Below are 20,664 nucleotides of genomic sequence, written 5' to 3' on the forward strand. Positions count from 1 at the left end.
TGAGATATAAGTGACTATTGGCAGAAAGGTGGGCTAGTGCTAAGATGAGTAGTGGGGGGGTTGAAGAGGGTTGGAATAGTTTTAAAAATGCAGTATTAGAATGTGGGGCAGAAGTTTGTGGTTATAGGAGGGTGGGGGCAGGTGGAAAGAGGAGTGATTGGTGGAATGATGAAGTAAAGGGTGTAATAAAAGAGAAAAAGTTAGCTTACGAGAGGTTTTTACAAAGCAGAAGTGTTATAAGAAGAGCAGAGTATATGGAGAGTAAAAGAAAGGTGAAGAGAGTGGTGAGAGAGTGCAAAAGGAGAGCAGATGCAAGAGTGGGAGAGGCACTGTCAAGAAATTTTAATGAAAATAAGAAAAAATTTTGGAGCGAGTTAAACAAGTTAAGAAAGCCTATGGAAAGTATGGATTTGTCAGTTAAAAACAGAGTAGGGGAGTTAGTAGATGGGGAGAGGGAGGTATTAGGTAGATGGCGAGAATATTTTGAGGAACTTTTAAATGTTGAGGAAGAAATGGAGGTGGTAATTTCATGCACTGGCCAGGGAGGTATACCATCTTTTAGGAGTGAAGAAGAACAGAATGTAAGTGTGGGGGAGGTACGTGAGGCATTACGTAGAATGAAAGGGGGTAAAGCAGCTGGAATTGATGGGATCATGACAGAAATGTTAAAAGCAGGGGGGGATATAGTGTTGGAGTGGTTGGTACTTTTGTTTAATAAATGTATGTAAGAGGGGAAGGTACCTAGGGATTGGCAGAGAGCATGTATAGTCCCTTTATATAAAGGGAAAGGGGACAAAAGAGATTGTAAAAATTATAGAGGAATAAGTTTACTGAGGATACCAGGAAAAGTATACGGTAGGAGCAGGGAGGCTTCAGAGTGGGTAGGGGATGTGCAGATCAAGTGTTTACATTGAAGCATATATGTGAACAGTATTTAGATAAAGATAGGGAAGTTTTTATTGCATTTATGGATTTAGAAAAGGCATATGATAGAGTGGATAGAGGAGCAATGTGGCAGATGTTGCAAGTATATGAAATAGGTGGTAAGTTACTAAATGCTGTAAAGAGCTTTTATGAGGATAGTGAGGCTCAGGTTAGGGCATGTAGAAGAGAGGGAGAATACTTCCCGGTAAAAGTAGGTCTTAGACAGGGATGTGTAATGTCACCATGGTTGTTTAATATATTTATAGATGGGGTTGTAAAAGAAGTAAATGCTAGGGTGTTCAGGAGAGGGGTGGGATTAAATTATGGGGAATCAAATTCAAAATGGGAACTGACACAGTTACTTTTTGCTGATGATACTGTGCTTATGGGAGATTCTAAAGAAAAATTGCAAAGGTTAGTGGATGAGTTTGAGAATGTGTGTAAAGGTAGAAAGTTGAAAGTGAACATAGAAAAGAGTAAGGTGATGAGGGTATCAAATGATTTAGATAAAGAAAAATTTTATATCAAATTGGGGAGGAGGAGTATGGAAGAAGTGAATGTTTTCAGATACTTGGGAATTGACGTGTCGGCGGATGGATTTATGAAGGATGAGGTTAATCATAGAATTGATGAGGGAAAAAAGGTGAGTGGTGCATTGAGGTATATGTGGAGTCAAAAAACGTTATCTATGGAGGCAAAGAAGGGAATGTATGAAAGTATAGTAGTACCAACACTCTTATATGGATGTGATGCTTGGGTGGTAAATGCAGCAGCGAGGAGACGGTTGGAGGCAGTGGAGATGTCCTGTTTAAGTGCAATGTGTGGTGTAAATATTATGCAGAAAATTCGGAGTGTGGAAATTAGGAGAAGGTGTGGAGTTAATAAAAGCATTAATCAGAGGGCAGAAGAGGGGTTGTTGAGGTGGTTTGGTCATTTAGAGAGAATGGATCAAAGTAGAATGACATGGAAAGCATGTAAATCTATAGGGAAAGGAAGGAGGGGTAGGGGTCATCCTCGAAAGGGTTGGAAAGAGGGGGTAAAGGAGGTTTTGTGGGCGAGGGGCTTGGACTTCCAGCAAGCGTGCATGAGCGTGTTAGATAGGAGTGAATGGAGACGAATGATACTTGGGACCTGACGATCTGTTGGAGTGTGAGCAGGGTAATATTTAGTGAAGGGATTCAGGGAAACCGGTTATTTTCATATAGTCGGACTTGAGTCCTGGAAATGGGAAGTACAATGCCTGCACTTTAAAGGAGGGGTTTGGGATATTGGCAGTTTGGAGGGATATGTTGTGTATCTTTTTATGTGTATGCTTCTAAACTGTTGTATTCTGAGCACCTCTGCAAAAACAGTGATAATGTGTGAGTGTGGTGAAAGTGTTGAATGATGATGAAAGTATTTTCTTTTCGGGGATTTTCTTTCTTTTTTGGGTCACCCTGCCTCGGTGGGAGACGGCCAACTTGTTGAAAAAAAAAAAAAAATACACAGTGTGCTGCAGGATTTGTTTTATGTGGTGCACAGATACCACATAGATGTATTCTCTCATATCTAGGCTCAAGTGTACCACTCACAGTTTATCAGAGTGAGCTGAGCTCATGACGTAGATCTATGGTTTGGACCCTGAACACAAAGCCGTAGATCTACGGGACGGACCCTGAAAGGGTTAAGTAAAAATAAGTCATAGAACATGAATTTTTTTCTGCTTTTTTAGTTTTCAGTGAAATTGGAACAATAGCAAAATAACTGATTTTGTGTAGAGTATTGTATGGCTACATATATATCGTATGACATAGGGCACAAAGAGAGCAGTCTGCTAGCCTACATGTTGGGGGGGAGAGAATGTTGATAGTTACAGGTCTGGCTGTACATTTGATCACTGATTAACCCTTTCAAGATTGACAGGCCCTCTCCCAGACTTGTTCTCAGGGTCGAAAAATTTTCAAAAAAAAAATTATTTTTTTCTTATGAAAAGATAGTTTTTTTTTTTTTTAAATCTCATAGGCTAAACAAAATATTTTTACCGTCAATACTTACCAAGATATGGAGGTGTGAAGTTGACAGAAAATGACCGGCATATGGCAACGTTGCCAACTGCCGGTCACCCGGTTTTAGTTTATTTAGTTTTTGGGTATTATTTTCTATTATTTTTTAATTTTTTTTTTCAAGTAACTTTTATGGCCTGTGAGACCAATATGAGCACTATTTTGTAAGTTTCTACTCTTTATTTACTACACAATAACTGCACAAGCACTGTTGTCACTATATTGTTTATAAAAGTTGTTTACACACACAAACAATATAAAATGTTGTTTATTACTATTTTTCTATATTCTATATACACATATACAGTCACAGGGAATGTTTCTAGAAGTTCTGAAGCCTGTGGAACTCTTTGAAACATGGTGTCATGCACAGTGGTGTTTTACACTCCTCACACATAAAACGAGTGTCTCTGCGTTGTTGTGGGCGTTTTTTTGTATGTGCACTGATGTAACACCTCTTCTGAGCCTTTTTCTTGAAAGCAGTAGCAGGCAGTTTTATTAGGAAGTGATCACCATGCTTCAGACGAGAAGGTAGTTGTTGATAATTTAGTGGACGGTTTTCTGTTGCAGGTGTTGTTCCTTGGTACTTGAATACTACTTGATGACAGACAAACAAAATTTGCCATATGGTGGTTTGTTTCTGGTCCTCATCTTATACATATAAGCATTGAGCATGGAAATGTCCAGAAGATGGAAAAAGAGTTTTATGTACCACTTATAACTCCTGCGAACACAATCAGCAAACCCAATCTGCATGTCACATTTGTCCACTGAGCGCATATTGAAGGTGTAATCAATCACAGCCGCAGGTTTCAGATTGGGTTCATTGCTGTCTCTATGCTGCCTGCCAGTGTTTGTCCATTTCGTTAGGGTGAACTGATGACAACTGTGTGACATCTCGTTTGTCATGCCACCGAAATGCCATGATGTCATTGGCAGCAAACGCCTGCACCTCACCTCTACGAGTGCCAGCGTCAAACTTGGGTATATGTTTACGATTTGCATGCACTGTGCCACACACATTTGTCATGTTCACTCGCAAAAAATCACTGAGTGAGGGGCTTGTGTACCAGTTATCAGTATACAGTGGACCCCCGCATAGCGACTTTAATCCGTGCAAGAGGGCTCATTGTTATGCGAAATGATCGGTATGCGAATGAATTTTCCCCATAAGAAATAATGGAAATCAAATTAATCCGTGCAGGACACCCAAAAGTATGAAAAAAAAAATTTTACCGCATGAAATATACATTTACCTACACACAAAGAGAAGGATACATGCACAATAGAAGAGTAGTACATGCACAATATATATTGTGCATGTACTACTCTACTAAATGAAGAATAAATGACACTTACCTTTATTGAAGATGCAGCAATGACTGATGAGACACTGTGTCCTGGGAGTGCCTTTTCCTCCTGAGTACTGTAGGTCCTGTTTGGCATTTTCTTCCAGAACAGGCCTTATCACACTGTGTATGCCACTATGATTCTTAAATCTCTCAAACCAACCTTTGCTGGCTTTAAATTCACCAATATGAGCACTAGTTCCAGGCATTTTTTCCTGTTCACCTGGGTGTTAGTCGACTGGTGTGGGTTGCATCCTGGGAGACAAGATTAAGGACCCCAATGGAAATAAGTTAGACAGTCTTCGATGACACTGACTTTTTTGGGTTATCCTGGGTGGCAAATCCTCTGGGGTTAATTGTTTCTTGGTATTCTCAATAAGCCACACCAACAACGGTGCTACAGCAGCAGCAGCAGCTGACAGTGCTACAGCAGCAGCAGCAGCAGCTGACAGTGCTACAGCAGCAGCAGACGATGCTACAGCAGCAGCAGATGGTACTACAGCAGCAGCTGACAGTGGTACAGCAGCAGCAGCAGCAGCTGACAGTGGTGCAGCAGCAGCAGCAGCAGCTGATGGTGGTACAGCAGCAGCAGCAGCTGTACCACCAATAGTAGCGATGGTTGATTGGGGTTTATTATACAACCTGGCCAGCTCGGAGACACGCACTCCACTTTCATACTTATCAATGATCTTTTTCTTCATCTCTATAGTAATTCTCACCCTTATTGCTGTAGGGTTGGCACTAGAAGCTTTCTTGGGGCCCATGGTCACTTATTTTTCAGATAAAATCACCAAACACACTGTAATAATATGAAATGTTCCAATTGTATGCTTGGATGTTACCGAGGAGGCTGGCTGGTAAACAATGCCACCGGCGGCACATGTGAGGCTGGCTAAGGGCGCACATTGGACGCGTCTCGGACGAACAGCGGTGAGCGGGTTTTTGAGCGGTATGCGAGGCAAAATTTTTGCGATAAAAGCAAGCGGTATGCGGATTAAACGTTATGTGATGCCGACGGTATGCGGGGGTCCACTGTATAATGTATGCCCCTTACCAAGGTATGGTTCTATCATTGTTCTAACCACATCACCAGAGATGCCCATTAACTTCCTGGTATTTTGCAATGTATAACTTCCAGTGTACACAATAATATCCAATACAAGACCACTGTAGCAATCACAAAGCACAAACAACTTTATACCAGTGTTTCCTCTTGCTTGGTATGTACTGCTTGAAAGAGAGTCTTCCTTTGAACAGAATCAAAGACTCGTCAGTAACAAGCTTCCTGAAGGGATAAAAATACCTATTGAATTTCTCTTTCAGATATACAAACACATTCCTAATCTTATATAACCTGCCATTTCTGTCACGCCTGGTTTTGTCTGAGAACTGAAGCATACGTAATAGTAGCACAAATCGATTCACTCTCATTATATCACTGAAACCTGGGGTTGCAATCAGGCAGTCTGTTGACCAGTATGATTTCACAGTGTGCTTATACAAATGTGGCATCAGCATTATTGTGGCAAAGAAAAGATACATCTCAGCCACAGTTGTCTCCTTCCACTGGTGTAGACGTGAGTTTGGTGAAAGCATTGTGTTTGCCATGGTGTAATCGAAGTATCTGTTGCTTTCCCTGACAATAATTTCCATCAGGGGTTCGTCAAAGAATAACTTGAAACGTTCCAATTCACTGGCATTGTTCCCCAGTGTACAAGATGGCCGTATTCCACTTTGGCTTTCATCAAATTGATGGGGATTTGGAACAAAATTGGCAGCTTCCTGCCAATCCCAGGTGCGGTCTGCTGGTGGATACTGGACATTGACAGGGGGTTGTGGTTGTGGAGTTTGTGGTTGTGGAGATTGCAGTTGTGGAAGCTGGTGTGGTGGGTGGGTGGGGTATAGTGGCCTTTGTTGTAGATCAGCTGAGGCAGAGGCATGGGTCTTGAGGATGTCTCTCCAAGAGAGAACCCGCAGTAATGGATTTAAATTAGATAAGTTTAGATTTAGAAAGGACATAGGAAAGTATTGGTTTGGAAATAGGGTAGTAGATGAGTGGAACAGTCTACCTAGTTGGGTTATTGAGGCTGGGACTTTGGGTAGTTTCAAATTTAGGTTGGATAAGTACATGAGTGGGAGGGGTTGGATTTGAGTGGGACTTTCACATCAGAGCTTATTTCTTGGGTGGCATTGAAAATTGGGTTGGGCAAATGTTTTGTTAGTGGGATGAATTGTAAAGGACCTGCCTAGTATGGGCCAACAGGCCTCCTGCAGTGTTCCTCCTTTCTTATGTTCTTATGGTTGGCAGCATGGCCCACTGCTGGTGCCTCAAGGCCGTCACCACCACTACCACCACCATGCACATTTTCCATCCCAATTGCAACACTATCATCTTCATTTTCACTGTCTGTTCCTGTTGTACAGCCATGGGATGTACTCCGAGATGTACTCCTTCCCCTTGGAATAGCATATGGCACACTACCGGAGTGCATATATCGTTGTATGTACTGACACTTCACTGGAGAATATTCCACTTCACTATCTCTACTGGAACTGTTTTCAGGAGCTTGTAGTTCATATTCACTATCACTATCATCACCAATGCTGACATCTGAGTTCGGGATTTGGGAAAATAGGAGTTTCCTCTTTGATTCTGGTACAACTGAACATGAACAAGACGGCCCAGCAGCAGAGGTGGAAGGCTGAGGGTCGTCTGGGTTTTCCTCACTGTTACCAGTATTATGGTCATTAGTTTCGGTCAAAACCTTGAAACTCGTCTTCACTGGCACTTCTATCTGTATTAGAACTGTCACTGGGGAACAAAAGTGTCCCAATTCGCCGAGGAGTGAGGAGCTTCTTATCGCGAGGCATGGTGAACAAGGTCTACTAAAATGGCGTTCCCACAATTTGCCACTGGGTCCCAGATTTTTTTTTTATGCCGCGCACACTGACCACACACACCCATTCTCTCACATCTAGGGCTACCAGCCTTTTCCCGCGAGATTTGAAGGCGCTAGACTTTATGCGTACTAGTACGTCAATAACCCTGGCGCGTAAGCTGTACTAGGACGTCGGAAACCCTGAAGGGGTTAATTCAGTAGCTAGGCTCTTGAAAATGGTGTTTAAAAGAAATTTATCTAAAATAAACTGAAGAACACATGGGAAAAATAAGGTTATGTTTATTAGATTGCTTCCCCTTCCTCCAACAATGACAACTAGCTTTATTTAGTTGGTTGTCATAATTTTTCTTTTAAACATGCTAGGCATCTCCCACCAAGGCAGGGTGACCTGAAAATGAAACACTTTTCACTCTTATTTGGGTGTGAAGCTTGGGTTGTACAGTAGGACCCCACTTATACAGCAGGTTAGGTTTCAGGCTGTCCCCGGAGAGCAGAACGCCATTTTTTTTACTTATAAAAGCCAGATAACAAGTTTACACTAACATATACAGTGGAACCTCGGCTTAAGAGTTTAGTCCATTCCATGACCTTGCTCGTATCCCGATCTGCTCGTATGCTGAGTTGATTTTCCTCATTTAAATTAATTGGCATGCGTTTAATCCATTCCAGTGGAATTCCTGCTCTCAGGAGACAGGAATATGATGCTAATATCAACTCTACATCTTATTTATGTATCACAATTCGTCTAATATGACATAATAAACAATATAAATGAGAGAAACCTGATATATACTCTAGAATAAATAAAATACATGACAAATGGTGGTGGCCATTCCCAGCCTCAAGTGGCTGCCTTGTTGTGGGTAAGCGGGGGAGCCCTTCTGCCATCCCCTGGGATCTTTTAATTACCATATCTTGTATCTGCCAAGCAATCATGACACCCAGTAGGCATACCAGTGTTGCTGAATGACTAACTGACTGACTGACTTGACTGACTGACTTGACTGACTAACTTGACTGACTTGACTGACTGACTTGACTGACTGACTTGACTGACTGACTTGACTGACTGACTGACTGACTGACTTGACTGACTGACTGACTTGACTGACTGACTGATTTGACTGACTTACTGACTTCACTGCTTTAACTGACTTAACTGACTGACTTGACTGACTTACTGACTTGACTGACTTACTGACTTGACTGAGTGACTGAATGACTTAAAGTTAGACTTTTGCACTGAAGAGATCCCTGAAACGGTGTCTAGAGCAGTTGATGCCTTACCATCAGTTGTATAATGTACTGCAGGATAAAAATAGAACACACTCCATTACAACCATCCACTTCAGTACCAGAACCTTTACCATCCACCTCATACCTGTAGGGCCACAGCATAACTCTCCACTTATTTATTTATTTATTTATTTATTTATTTATTAATTAATTTGAACATGATACAGAGAAGTACAAGGAATACAGTTTTTAAAGTGCAGCATGCCAAAGCCCCTTGTATGCAGAGCATTATGGGCAGGCTTAAAATTAACTTAAGATTAACTAAGCAATGATACATTCAGTGGTACAAAAATTATTGTAAAACAGATAATTTAGTACAAATGAGTATTACAAAGACAGGTCATATGGTCATTTACTGTGTTGCTGTGTAATCAGTAGAATGGAGTATTCTCTTAGGTAATGAAGTTAAATAGTAACAAAGTTTGATTGGGTCACAGGTTGATATTCATGAGATACATATTTTTTTTTTTTTTTTCTCAACAAGTTGGTCGTCTCCCACCGAGGCAGGGTGACCCAAAAAAAAGAAAGAAAATCCCCAAAAAGAAAATACTTTCATCATCATTCAACACTTTCACCACACTCACACATTATCACTGCTTTTGCAGAGGTGCTCAGAATACAACAGTTTAGAAGCATATACGTATAAAGATACACAACATATCCCTCCAAACTGCCAATATCCCAAACCCCTCCTTTAAAGTGCAGGCATTGTACTTCCCATTTCCAGGACTCAAGTCCGACTATAAGAAAATAACCGGTTTCCCTGAATCCCTTCACTAAATATTACCCTGCTCACACTCCAACAGATCGTCAGGTCCCAAGTATCATTCGTCTCCATTCACTCCTATCTAACACGCTCATGCACGCTTGCTGGAAGTCCAAGCCCCTCGCCCACAAAACCTCCTTTACCGCCTCTTTCCAACCCTTTCGAGGACGACCCCTACCCCTCTTTCCTTCCCCTATAGATTTATATGCTTTCCATGTCATTCTACTTTGATCCATTCTCTCTAAATGACCAAACCACCTCAACAACCCCTCTTCTGCCCTCTGACTAATGCTTTTATTAACTCCACACCTTCTCCTAATTTCCACACTCCGAATTTTCTGCATAATATTTACACCACACATTGCCCTTAGACAGGACATCTCCACTGCCTCCAACCGTCTCCTCGCTGCTGCATTTACCACCCAAGCTTCACATCCATATAAGAGTGTTGGTACTACTATACTTTCATACATTCCCTTCTTTGCCTCCATAGATAACGTTTTTTGACTCCACATATACCTCAACGCACCACTCATCTTTTTTCCCTCATCAATTCTATGATTAACCTCATCCTTCATAAATCCATCCGCCGACACGTCAACTCCCAAGTATCTGAAAACATTCACTTCTTCCATACTCCTCCTCCCGAATTTGATATCCAATTTTTCTTTATCTAAATCATTTGATACCCTCATCACCTTACTCTTTTCTATGTTCACTTTCAACTTTCTACCTTTACACACATTCTCAAACTCATCCACTAACCTTTGCAATTTTTCTTTAGAATCTCCCATAAGCACAGTATCATCAACAAAAAGTAACTGTGTCAATTCCCATTTTGAATTTGATTCCCCATAATTTAATCCCACCCCTCTCCCGAACACCCTAGCATTTACTTCTTTTACAACCCCATCTATAAATATATTAAACAACCATGGTGACATTACACATCCCTGTCTAAGACCTACTTTTACCGGGAAGTATTCTCCCTCTCTTCTACACACCCTAACCTGAGCCTCACTATCCTCATAAAAGCTCTTTACAGCATTTAGTAACTTACCACCTATTCCATAAACTTGCAACATCTGCCACATTGCTCCTCTATCCACTCTATCATATGCCTTTTCTAAATCCATAAATGCAATAAAAACTTCCCTACCTTTATCTAAATACTGTTCACATATATGCTTCAATGTAAACACTTGATCTACACATCCCCTACCCACTCTGAAGCCTCCTTGCTCATCCGCAATTCTACATTCTGTCTTACCTCTAATTCTTTCAGTTATAACTCTACCGTATACTTTTCCTGGTATACTCAGTAAACTTATTCCTCTATAATTTTTACAATCTCTCTTGTCCCCTTTCCCTTTATATAAAGGGACTATACATGCTCTCCGCCAATCCCTAGGTACCTTCCCCTCTTACATACATTTATTAAACAAAAGTACCAACCACTCCAACACTATATCCCCCCCTGCTTTTAACATTTCTGTCATGATCCCATCAGTTCCAGCTGCTTTACCCCCTTTCATTCTACGTAATGCCTCACGTACCTCCACCATACTTACATTCTGCTCTTCTTCACTCCTAAAAGATGGTATACCTCCCTGGCCAGTGCATGAAATTACCGCCTCCCTTTCTTCCTCAACATTTAAAAGTTCCTCAAAATATTCTCGCCATCTACCTAATACCTCCCTCTCCCCATCTACTAACTCCCCTACTCTGTTTTTAACGGACAAATCCATACTTTCCCTAGGCTTTCTTAACTTGTTTAACTCACTCCAAAATTTTTTCTTATTTTCATTAAAATTTCTTGACAGTGCCTCTCCCACTCTTTCATCTGCTCTCCTTTTGCACTCTCACCACTCTCTTCACCTTTCTTTTTCTCTCCATATACTCTGCTCTTCTTATAACACTTCTGCTTTGTGAAAACCTCTCGTAAGCTACCTTTTTCTCTTTTATCACACCCTTTACTTCATCATTCCACCAATCACTCCTCTTTCCTCCTGCTCCCACCCTCCTATAACCATAAACTTCTGCCCCACATTCTAATACTGCATTTTTAAAACTATTCCAACCCTCTTCAACCCCCCCACTACTCATCTTTGCACTAGCCCACCTTTCTGCCAATAGTCGCTTATATCTCGCCCGAACTTCCTCCTCCCTTAGTTTATACACTTTCACCTCCCTCTTACTTGTTGTTGCCACCTTCCTCTTTTCATATCTACCTCTTATTCTAACTGTAGCTACAACTAAATAATGATCTGATATATCAGTTGCCCCTCTATAAACATGTACATCCTGGAGCCTACCCATCAACCTTTTATCCACCAGTACATAATGTAACAAACTACTTTCATTACGTGCTACATCATACCTTGTATATTTATTTATCCTCTTTTTCATAAAATATGTATTACTTATTACCAAATTTCTTTCTACACATATCTCAATTAAAGAGTCGGGATATGACTGCTGAGTGTAATATTCAGGGATTTAAGTTGTTCAATGTGGATAGATCTAATGGGAAGGGGGGAGGAGTTGCATTGTATGTTCGAGAAAATATTAATTGTTGCATAAAAACAGGTATAAAAATAGATGGAGCAGTAACAGAGTCTGTTTGGGTAGAGTTCGTGGAGGGTCAAGAAAAACTAATTCTAGGTGTAATATACCGACCTCCAGGCTTGGCTCACGATAGAGGGAGACTTCTTTGGGACGAAATTGTTAGGGCTTCTGGACACAGTAACATAGTCATAGTAGGGGACTTTAACTTTAGTCAAATTGACTGGAATTCTTTGACAGGTAATCTAGAGTCCAGTGACTTTATGGAAACAGTTCAGGACTGTTTTCTGAAACAGAGCGTAACTGAGCCTACCAGGGGTAATAATTTGCTAGACCTAGTCTTGTCAAATAAGGAAACACTCGTGAATAATCTGGAGATCACTGAAGAGCTTGGCGCAAGTGATCACAAATCCATCACTTTTAGCATTAACTGGGAATGCAAGAATAATGATAATACAGTAAAAATCCCTGATTTTCGTTCTGCCGATTATAATGGACTTAGGGAACACCTGTCTAATCTTGATTGGAGTTATCTAGCTAATGATTTTATTAACGATGATCATACTTATGATTATGAAGGGATCTGCTTTTATGATTGTTTTCTTAATAATGTACACCGTGCCCAGAGTATATACATTCCCCAGAGAGAAATTAGGTCTAATAATAACGATCCCAAATGGGTTAACAGAAGGCTAAAGCATCTATTAGGGGAGAAAAGGGGAATTTATAGGCGCATCAGAAGAGGAGAGGTTAACCTTACTGACCAATATGTTCAGCTTAAAAGAGAAGTAAAAAAGGCGATTAGAAAGGCTAAACGTGACTATGAAATTAGAGTTGCTAATGAATCAAAGACTAATCCAAAGGGATTCTTTCAAGTGTATAGGACGAAGGTGAAGGAAAAAGTAGGACCTCTGAAAATTGGGAATGGACAGCTGACGGATAACGAACTGGAAATGTGCTCCTTATTTAATGACTATTTTTTGTCAGTTTTTTCACAGGAAAATGTAAATGAGATTCCAGTAATCAACGATTACTTAGTTCCTGATGAATTTAAATTAATTAATATTACTGTCACGAGGGACATGGTTATTAAACAGATAGACAAACTGAAGCAAAATAAGTCCCCGGGACCCGATGAGCTGTTTTCCAGGGTACTTAAGGAATGCAAGATGGAGCTTAGTCAGCCATTAACGAGTGTATTCAATGCATCCATCCTTACCAATGTTGTGCCAGAGTTGTGGAAGATGGCTAATGTGGTTCCTATATTCAAATCAGGGGATAAGTCCACTCCTTCAAATTACCGTCCAATAAGCCTGACATCTATAGTGGGCAAGTTATTAGAATCAATTATAGCTGACATTATCAGAAGTCACCTTGAAGAACATAACTTGATAAATGAATCTCAGCATGGATTCACGAGAGGTCGTTCCTGCCTGACAAACTTACTGACGTTCTTCAATAGAACATTTGAGGCAGTTGACAGCGATAAGGAATATGATATTGTTTATTTGGATTTTAGTAAAGCTTTCGATAGAGTACCTCACAAGAGACTCTTAAGAAAAGTGGCAGCTCATGGTATAGGAGGTAAAGTTCTAGCATGGATTGAGGCATGGCTAACCAATAGAAAGCAGAGAGTTACCATTAATGGAGTGAAATCTGAGTGGGGATTAGTCACTAGTGGCGTTCCACAAGGATCAGTTTTGGGCCCTCTCTTGTTCATAATTTACATTAATGACCTTGATGAAGGGATTACGAGTGACATGAGTAAATTTGCTGATGATACAAAGATAGGCCGTATAATTCACTCTGAGGAGGATATCAATGAACTCCAGGACGATTTGGACAAATTAATGTCTTGGTCTGAAAAATGGCAGATGAAGTTCAATGTGGATAAGTGTAAGGTACTTGCCCTTGGTACTGAAAATAACCCTCGAAGCTATAATCTAGGTGAAGTAGAGCTTGATCATACAGAATGTGAAAAAGACTTGGGAGTCATGGTAAGCAGAAATCTAAAGCCAAGACAGCAGTGCCTTAGTGTGCGCAACAAGGCCAACAGATTACTTGGATTTATCTCAAGAAGTATAAGTAACAGAAGTCCAAAAGTTATTTTGCAGCTCTATACATCACTAGTGAGGCCTCATTTAGATTATGCTGCTCAGTTTTGGTCTCCTTACTACAGGATGGATATAGACTCATTAGAGAGCATACAGAGAAGAATGACTAAAATGATTTACTGTGTAAGGAACCTCCCGTATGAAGATAGACTTAAAGCCTTAAATCTCCACTCTCTGGAGAGGCGTAGAACGAGAGGAGATATCATTGAAGTGTATAAGTGGATGACAGGCATAAACAAGGGAGATATTAATAAAGTACTGAGGGTGTCAAACCAGGTAAGAACCAGAAATAATGGATATAAACACAAGAACACAAGAACGTAGGAACACTGCAGAAGGCCTACTGGCCCATACGAGGCAGGTCCTTATCAAAACGACATCTACCTAAAGCTACTCAAGAAATAACTCCCGCACCCCTTGACACCAATCAAACCCAGCCCCTCCCACTCATACATTTGTCCAGTCTCTTCTTAAAGCTACCCAAGGTCCTAACCTCTATCACCCCACTGGGAAGACTGTTCCACGCATCTACAACTCTGTTAGAAAACCAGTACTTACCTATGTCCTTTCTAAATCTAAATTTATCCAACTTAAATCCATTATTCCTGGTTCTTACCTGGTTCGACACCCTCAGTACTTTATTAATGTCTCCCTTGTTTATGCCCGTCATCCACTTATACACTTCAATGATATCTCCCCTCATTCTACGTCTCTCCAGAGAGTGGAGATTTAAGGCTTTAAGTCTATCTTCATACGGGAGGTTCCTTACACAGTAAATCATTTTAGTCATTCTTCTCTGTATGTTCTCTAATGAGTCTATGTCCATCCTGTAGTAAGGGGACCAAAACTGAGCAGCATAATCTAAATGAGGCCTCACTAGTGATGTATAGAGCTGTAAAATAACTTTTGGACTTCTGTTACTTATACTTCTTGAGATAAATCCAAGTAATCTGTTGGCCTTGTTGCGCACACTGAGGCACTGCTGTCTTGGCTTTAGATTTCTGCTTACCATGACTCCCAAGTCTTTTTCACATTCTGTATGACCAAGCTCTACTTCACCTAGATTATAGCTTCGAGGGTTAATTTCATTACCAAGGGCAAGCACCTTACACTTATCCACATTAAACTTCATCTGCCATTTCTCAGACCAAGACATTAATTTGTTCAAATCGTCCTGGAGTTCATTGATATCCTCCTCAGAGTGAATTATACGGCCTATCTTTGTATCATCAGCAAACTTACTCATGTCACTAGCAATCCCTTCATCAAGGTCATTAATGTAAATTATGAACAAGAGAGGGCCTAAAACTGATCCTTGTGGAACGCCACTAGTGACTAATCCCCATTCAGATTTCACTCCATTAATGGTAACTCTCTGCTTTCTATTGGTAAGCCATGCCTCAATCCATGCTAGAACTTTACCTCCTATACCATGAGCTGCCACTTTTCTTAAGAGTCTCTTGTGAGGTACTCTATCGAAAGCTTTACTAAAATCCAAATAAACAATATCATATTCCTTATCACTGTCAACTGCCTCAAATGTTCTATTGAAGAACGTCAGTAAGTTTGTCAGGCAGGAACGACCTCTCGTGAATCCATGCTGAGATTCATTTATCAAGTTATGCTCTTCAAGGTGACTTCTGATAATGTCAGCTATAATTGATTCTAATAACTTGCCCACTATAGATGTCAGGCTTATTGGACGGTAATTTGAAGGAGTGGACTTATCCCCTGATTTGAATATAGGAACCACATTAGCCATCTTCCACATCTCTGGCACAACACTGGTAAGGATGGACGCATTGAATACACTCGTTAATGGCTGACTAAGCTCCATCTTGCATTCCTTAAGTACCCTTGAAAACAACTCATCAGGTCCCGGGGACTTATTTTGTTTCAGTTTGTCTATCTGTTTAATAACCATGTCCCTCGTGACAGTAATATTAGTTAACTTAAATTCATCAGGAACTAAATAATTGTTAATTACTGGAATCTCATTTACATCTTCCTGTGTAAAAACTGACAAAAAATAGTCATTAAATAAGGAACACATTTCCAGTTCATTATCCGTCAGCTGTCCATTCCCAGATTTCAGAGGTCCTACTTTTTCCTTCACCTTCGTCCTATACACTTGAAAGAACCCCTTTGGATTAGTCTTTGATTCATTATCGACTCTAATTTCATAGTCACGTTTAGCCTTTCTAATCGCCTTTTTTACTTCTCTTTTAAGCTGAACATATTGGTCAGTACGGTTAACCTCTCCTCTCTTCTGATGCGCCTATAAATTCCCCTTTTCTCCCCTAATAGATGCTTTAGCCTCCTGTTAACCCATTTGGGATCGTTATTATTAGACCTAATTTCTCTCTGGGGAATGTATATACTCTGGGCACTGTGTACATTATTAATAAAACAATCATAAAAGCAGATCCCTTCATATTCATAAGTATGATTATCGTCAATAAAATCATTAGCTAGATAACCCCAATCAAGATTAGACAGATGTTCCCTAAGTCCATTATAATCGGCAGAACGAAAATCAGGGATTTTTACTGTATTATCATTATTCTTGCATTCCCAATTAATGCTAAAGGTGATGGATTTGTGATCACTTGTGCCAAGCTCTTCAGTGATCTCCAGATTATTCACGAGTGTTTCCTTATTTGACAAGACTAGGTCTAGCAAATTATTACCCCTGGTAGGTTCAGTTACACTCTGTTTCAGAAAACAGTCCTGAACTGTTTCCATGAAGTCACTGGACTCTAGATTACCTGTCAAAGAATTCCAGTCAATTTGGCTAAAGTTAAAGTCCCCTACTATGACTACGTTACTGTGTCCAGAAGCCCTAACAATTTCGTCCCAAAGAAGTCTCCCTCTATCGTGATCCAAACCTGGAGGTCGGTATATTACACCTAGAATTAGTTTTTCTTGACCCTCCACGAACTCTACCCAAACAGACTCTGTTACTGCTCCATCTATTTTTATACCTGTTTTTATGCAACAATTAATATTTTCTCGAACATACAATGCAACTCCTCCCCCCTTCCCATTACATCTATCCACATTGAATAACTTAAATCCCTGAATATTACACTCAGCAGTCATATCCCGACTCTTTAAATCATACCACGTTTCAGTTAATGCAATGATATCAAAGTTCCCAGCACATGCTACCAAACGTAGTTCATTAATTTTATTTCTTGCACTTCGACTGTTAGCATAAAATACCATCATATGTTTTTTCTTCTGCACATTTTTCCTATTCATCTTTGTTTTTACACAATTTCTGAAATTATCATTACCCAGAGTTACTACATGACAGTTACTATTAAGATTCTTAATATCAGAGCATAAGTCAATATATCCATACTCATTATTAATCATTTCTAAACCCATACCTCTAACTAATCCTAGTTTAAAGTCCTAACAACCCCCTCAACTGAGTTAGCAAGAAAACCCACACCTGCCCTGGATAAGTGAACTCCATCCCTGGCATACATGTCATTTCGGCCATAGAAGTTGTCCCAGTTGTCAATGAATGGTACTGCATTATCCTTACAGTGTTTATCCAGCCAACAATTAATACCAATTGCTCTGGACAACCATTCATTACCAACACCTCTTCTTGGCAAAATGCCACATATAACAGGGCGCCCCCCCTTCTTCCTAATCATGTCTATAGCTGTCCTGAACTTTCTAACTAAATCCTCACTTCTACGCTTGCCTACATCATTGCCTCCAGCACTGAGGCAAATAATAGGATTGATCCCATTACCGTTCATGATGTTGTCAAGCCGGCTAACAATGTCCTCCATCCCAGCCCCAGGAAAGCATACCCTTTGTCTCCTACTCCTGTCCTTCAAGCAGAATGCCCTATCCATGTATCTAACCTGGCTATCCCCAACAACAACAATATTCTTACCTTCCTTGTTGTCGTTCGTCGTGAAGATCCCAGTAGTAGACTCACATTCGTCGGGTAGCACCGAGAATGCGTTGGAGGTTTCCACGGGAGTTTCCACAGCAGTCTCTTTCTTCTTCATCGTTTCTGGCTTTACATTCGTCTTCTTGATGACGGTGATGATGGTGACGTGTGAAGGACCTGCCTAGTATGGCCCAACAGGCCTATTGCAGTGTTCCTCCTTTCTTATGTTCTATAAGCTATGGATTGGGTAGTTTCAAATTTAGGTTGGATAAATACATGAGTTGAGAGGGGTTGGATATGAGTTGGACTTGCATCTGAGCTTATTGCTTGGGTAGCATTTGTTGTTAGTGGGTTGGATTTGTGAAGGACCTGCCTAGTATGGGCCAGCAGGCCTGTTGCAGTGTTCCTCCTTTCTTAAGTTCTTAAGTAACATCACACTTACCCTTATTGAAGACTTGTTTGTGTGAGGGAGGGATGGCAAGTTTATTGTTGGAGAATATGACATTAATATCAACTCTACAACTTATTTATCTATCATAATTCAACTAATATGACATTTTTATTTTATTATTATCACACTGGCCGATTCCCACCAAGGCAGGGTGGCCCGAAAAAGAAAAACTTTCACCATCATTCACTCCATCACTGTCTTGCCAGAAGGGTGCTTTACACTACAGTTTTTAAACTGCAACATTAACACCCCTCCTTCAGAGTGCAGGCACTGTACTTCCCATCTCCAGGACTCAAGTCCGGCCTGCCGGTTTCCCTGAATCCCTTCATAAATGTTACTTTGCTCACACTCCAACAGCACGTCAAGTATTAAAAACCATTTGTCTCCATTCACTCCTATCAAACACGCTCACGCATGCCTGCTGGAAGTCCAAGCCCCTCGCACACAAAACCTCCTTTACCCCCTCCCTCCAACCCTTCCTAGGCCGACCCCTACCCCGCCTTCCTTCCACTACAGACTGATACACTCTTGAAGTTATTCTGTTTCGCTCCATTCTCTCTACATGTCCGAACCACCTCAACAACCCTTCCTCAGCCCTCTGGACAACAGTTTTGGTAATCCCGCACCTCCTCCTAACTTATGACATAATAAACAATATTAATAACATAGAAACATGGAATATACCCTAGAATGAATAAGTCATTATGTATGTCACGAGAGGTGTTGTGTTGTTGTTGGGTGTATAAGGGCCACTGAGAGTAAGCCGTTCATAATGGTGGTGAAGCAGCAGCTGAGGCGGCGGTGTTTTCTGGACTGATTACATCATCTTCACATCTCTACTGCTCCTGCCTGCTTCCCGTACTCGACTGAAGAAGCCTACTGTGTAGGTAAAACATTTTGAAATAAAGTTGCCTAACTGTTGCCTCTGTGTCTTACCAACCAACCTGTCAGTGTTGTATACCATTTTGATATTCACTCTGTCGGACACTGCAACACAGTGGCATCTTGGTACAGAAGAGTAAACACCTTGGGCAACTTTTTCAAGTGAGAATTGTTTGATCTGAGAGGGACATGACCTCTTAGTGGCTACATTCTCTCTACTACTACTCTGCACCTATCCTTTCGACAGTATACAAGTCTCCACACTATCGCTTTATCTTCAGATTGTTTCAGACTATGGAACAACTCTTCACCAGGCTGAGGGCTGACACCCTTAAATCTACGACTTCAAGGGTGATGGACTAATTACATCATCTTCATAGCTCTACTGCTCCTGCCTACTTCCTGTACTCAACTGAAGAAGCCTACTGTGTAGGCGAAACATTTCAGAATAAAGTTGCCTATGTGTCTTACCTACCATCCTGTCAGTATTGTATACCATTTTGATATTCACTCCCAAAATTAATTATTCATAACCGAGAAACTGTAGCCTAACAGATCTGTGTCCAATGTTTTGCAGAATAAATTATAATGTATGTTTTTCACTTCTCTAAGACACACTACCTTGGCAGGGTTCAGCTGATATGCTAAAGGTAAAATAACTATCCTGAAACATATTCTCTACTAACATAATTTCTAAATTATATCATTCCTCTGTGTTTTCTTGTAGGGAAGATTTGGAGAGAGCACTGTCTGAGAAGAGAATAGTGGTTGTTGCAGGGGACACAGGCTGTGGCAAGAGTACTCAGGTTAGTTATCATTTCTTTCATACACACATCAGTGGCTGTAGTGACCAATGATATTTGCTTATTACTAAGTTTTTGCAAGTGCTGTGTGCCACTGTACCTAGTTTTCACTATCAGTATATGAAATCTGTGTGTTGTGAAGTTATTACAAATGTATATTATGACACTGAAGGCTGGATAAATTTCAGTTAATACATTTTTTTTTTTTCAAAGAACCAGCCATATCCTACCAATACAGGGTGACCTTAAAAAAAAAAAAAGTTTTTTTTTCTTTTTACACTTAGTAATATATACAGGAGAAGAGGTTACTAGCCCCTTGCTCCTAGCATTTTAGTCACCTCTTCTGTAGCTGTCTTTTTCATGTGTGCCAGTGTTACAGTTCCAGGTGATGCTTTTCTGCATCACGGAGTTCGTCCTCAACTGTTCTCTTTCCCAGTTGTTCCTGGTTAATCTGTGCCAAGCGAGACTGCAACACATGTTGTGCTGCTGAGGCACAGGAATTCATTGCCAAGTGAATTAAAGTGATAGTCCATACTAGGCTTAGAAAGGTGATTTATAGGTTTGTGTGAGGTTGTGTTTCATTCAGAAAGGTCTTTCATGTCTTTAAAATATGTAACTTTTTCTTTTTGTATTTATCAATTAGGCATACTTTA

General features: G+C 40.5%; 1 protein-coding gene across 2 annotated transcripts in view; it reads left to right on the top strand.

Annotated features, from left to right (window-relative positions):
- The window catches only part of LOC128685243 (ATP-dependent RNA helicase DHX30), a 170,800-nt gene that overhangs the window by 66,516 nt on the left and 83,620 nt on the right, over window positions 1-20,664 (top strand). For both annotated transcript variants that reach the window (XM_070082922.1, XM_070082923.1), the window contains exon 5: window positions 19,936-20,014. In XM_070082922.1, coding sequence (XP_069939023.1) covers window positions 19,936-20,014 — 79 coding nt within the window. The remainder of the gene's footprint in view (window positions 1-19,935; window positions 20,015-20,664) is intronic.

Source organism: Cherax quadricarinatus, chromosome 8 (genome assembly GCF_038502225.1).
Source record: "Cherax quadricarinatus isolate ZL_2023a chromosome 8, ASM3850222v1, whole genome shotgun sequence".
Lineage (NCBI taxonomy): Eukaryota > Metazoa > Arthropoda > Malacostraca > Decapoda > Parastacidae > Cherax > Cherax quadricarinatus.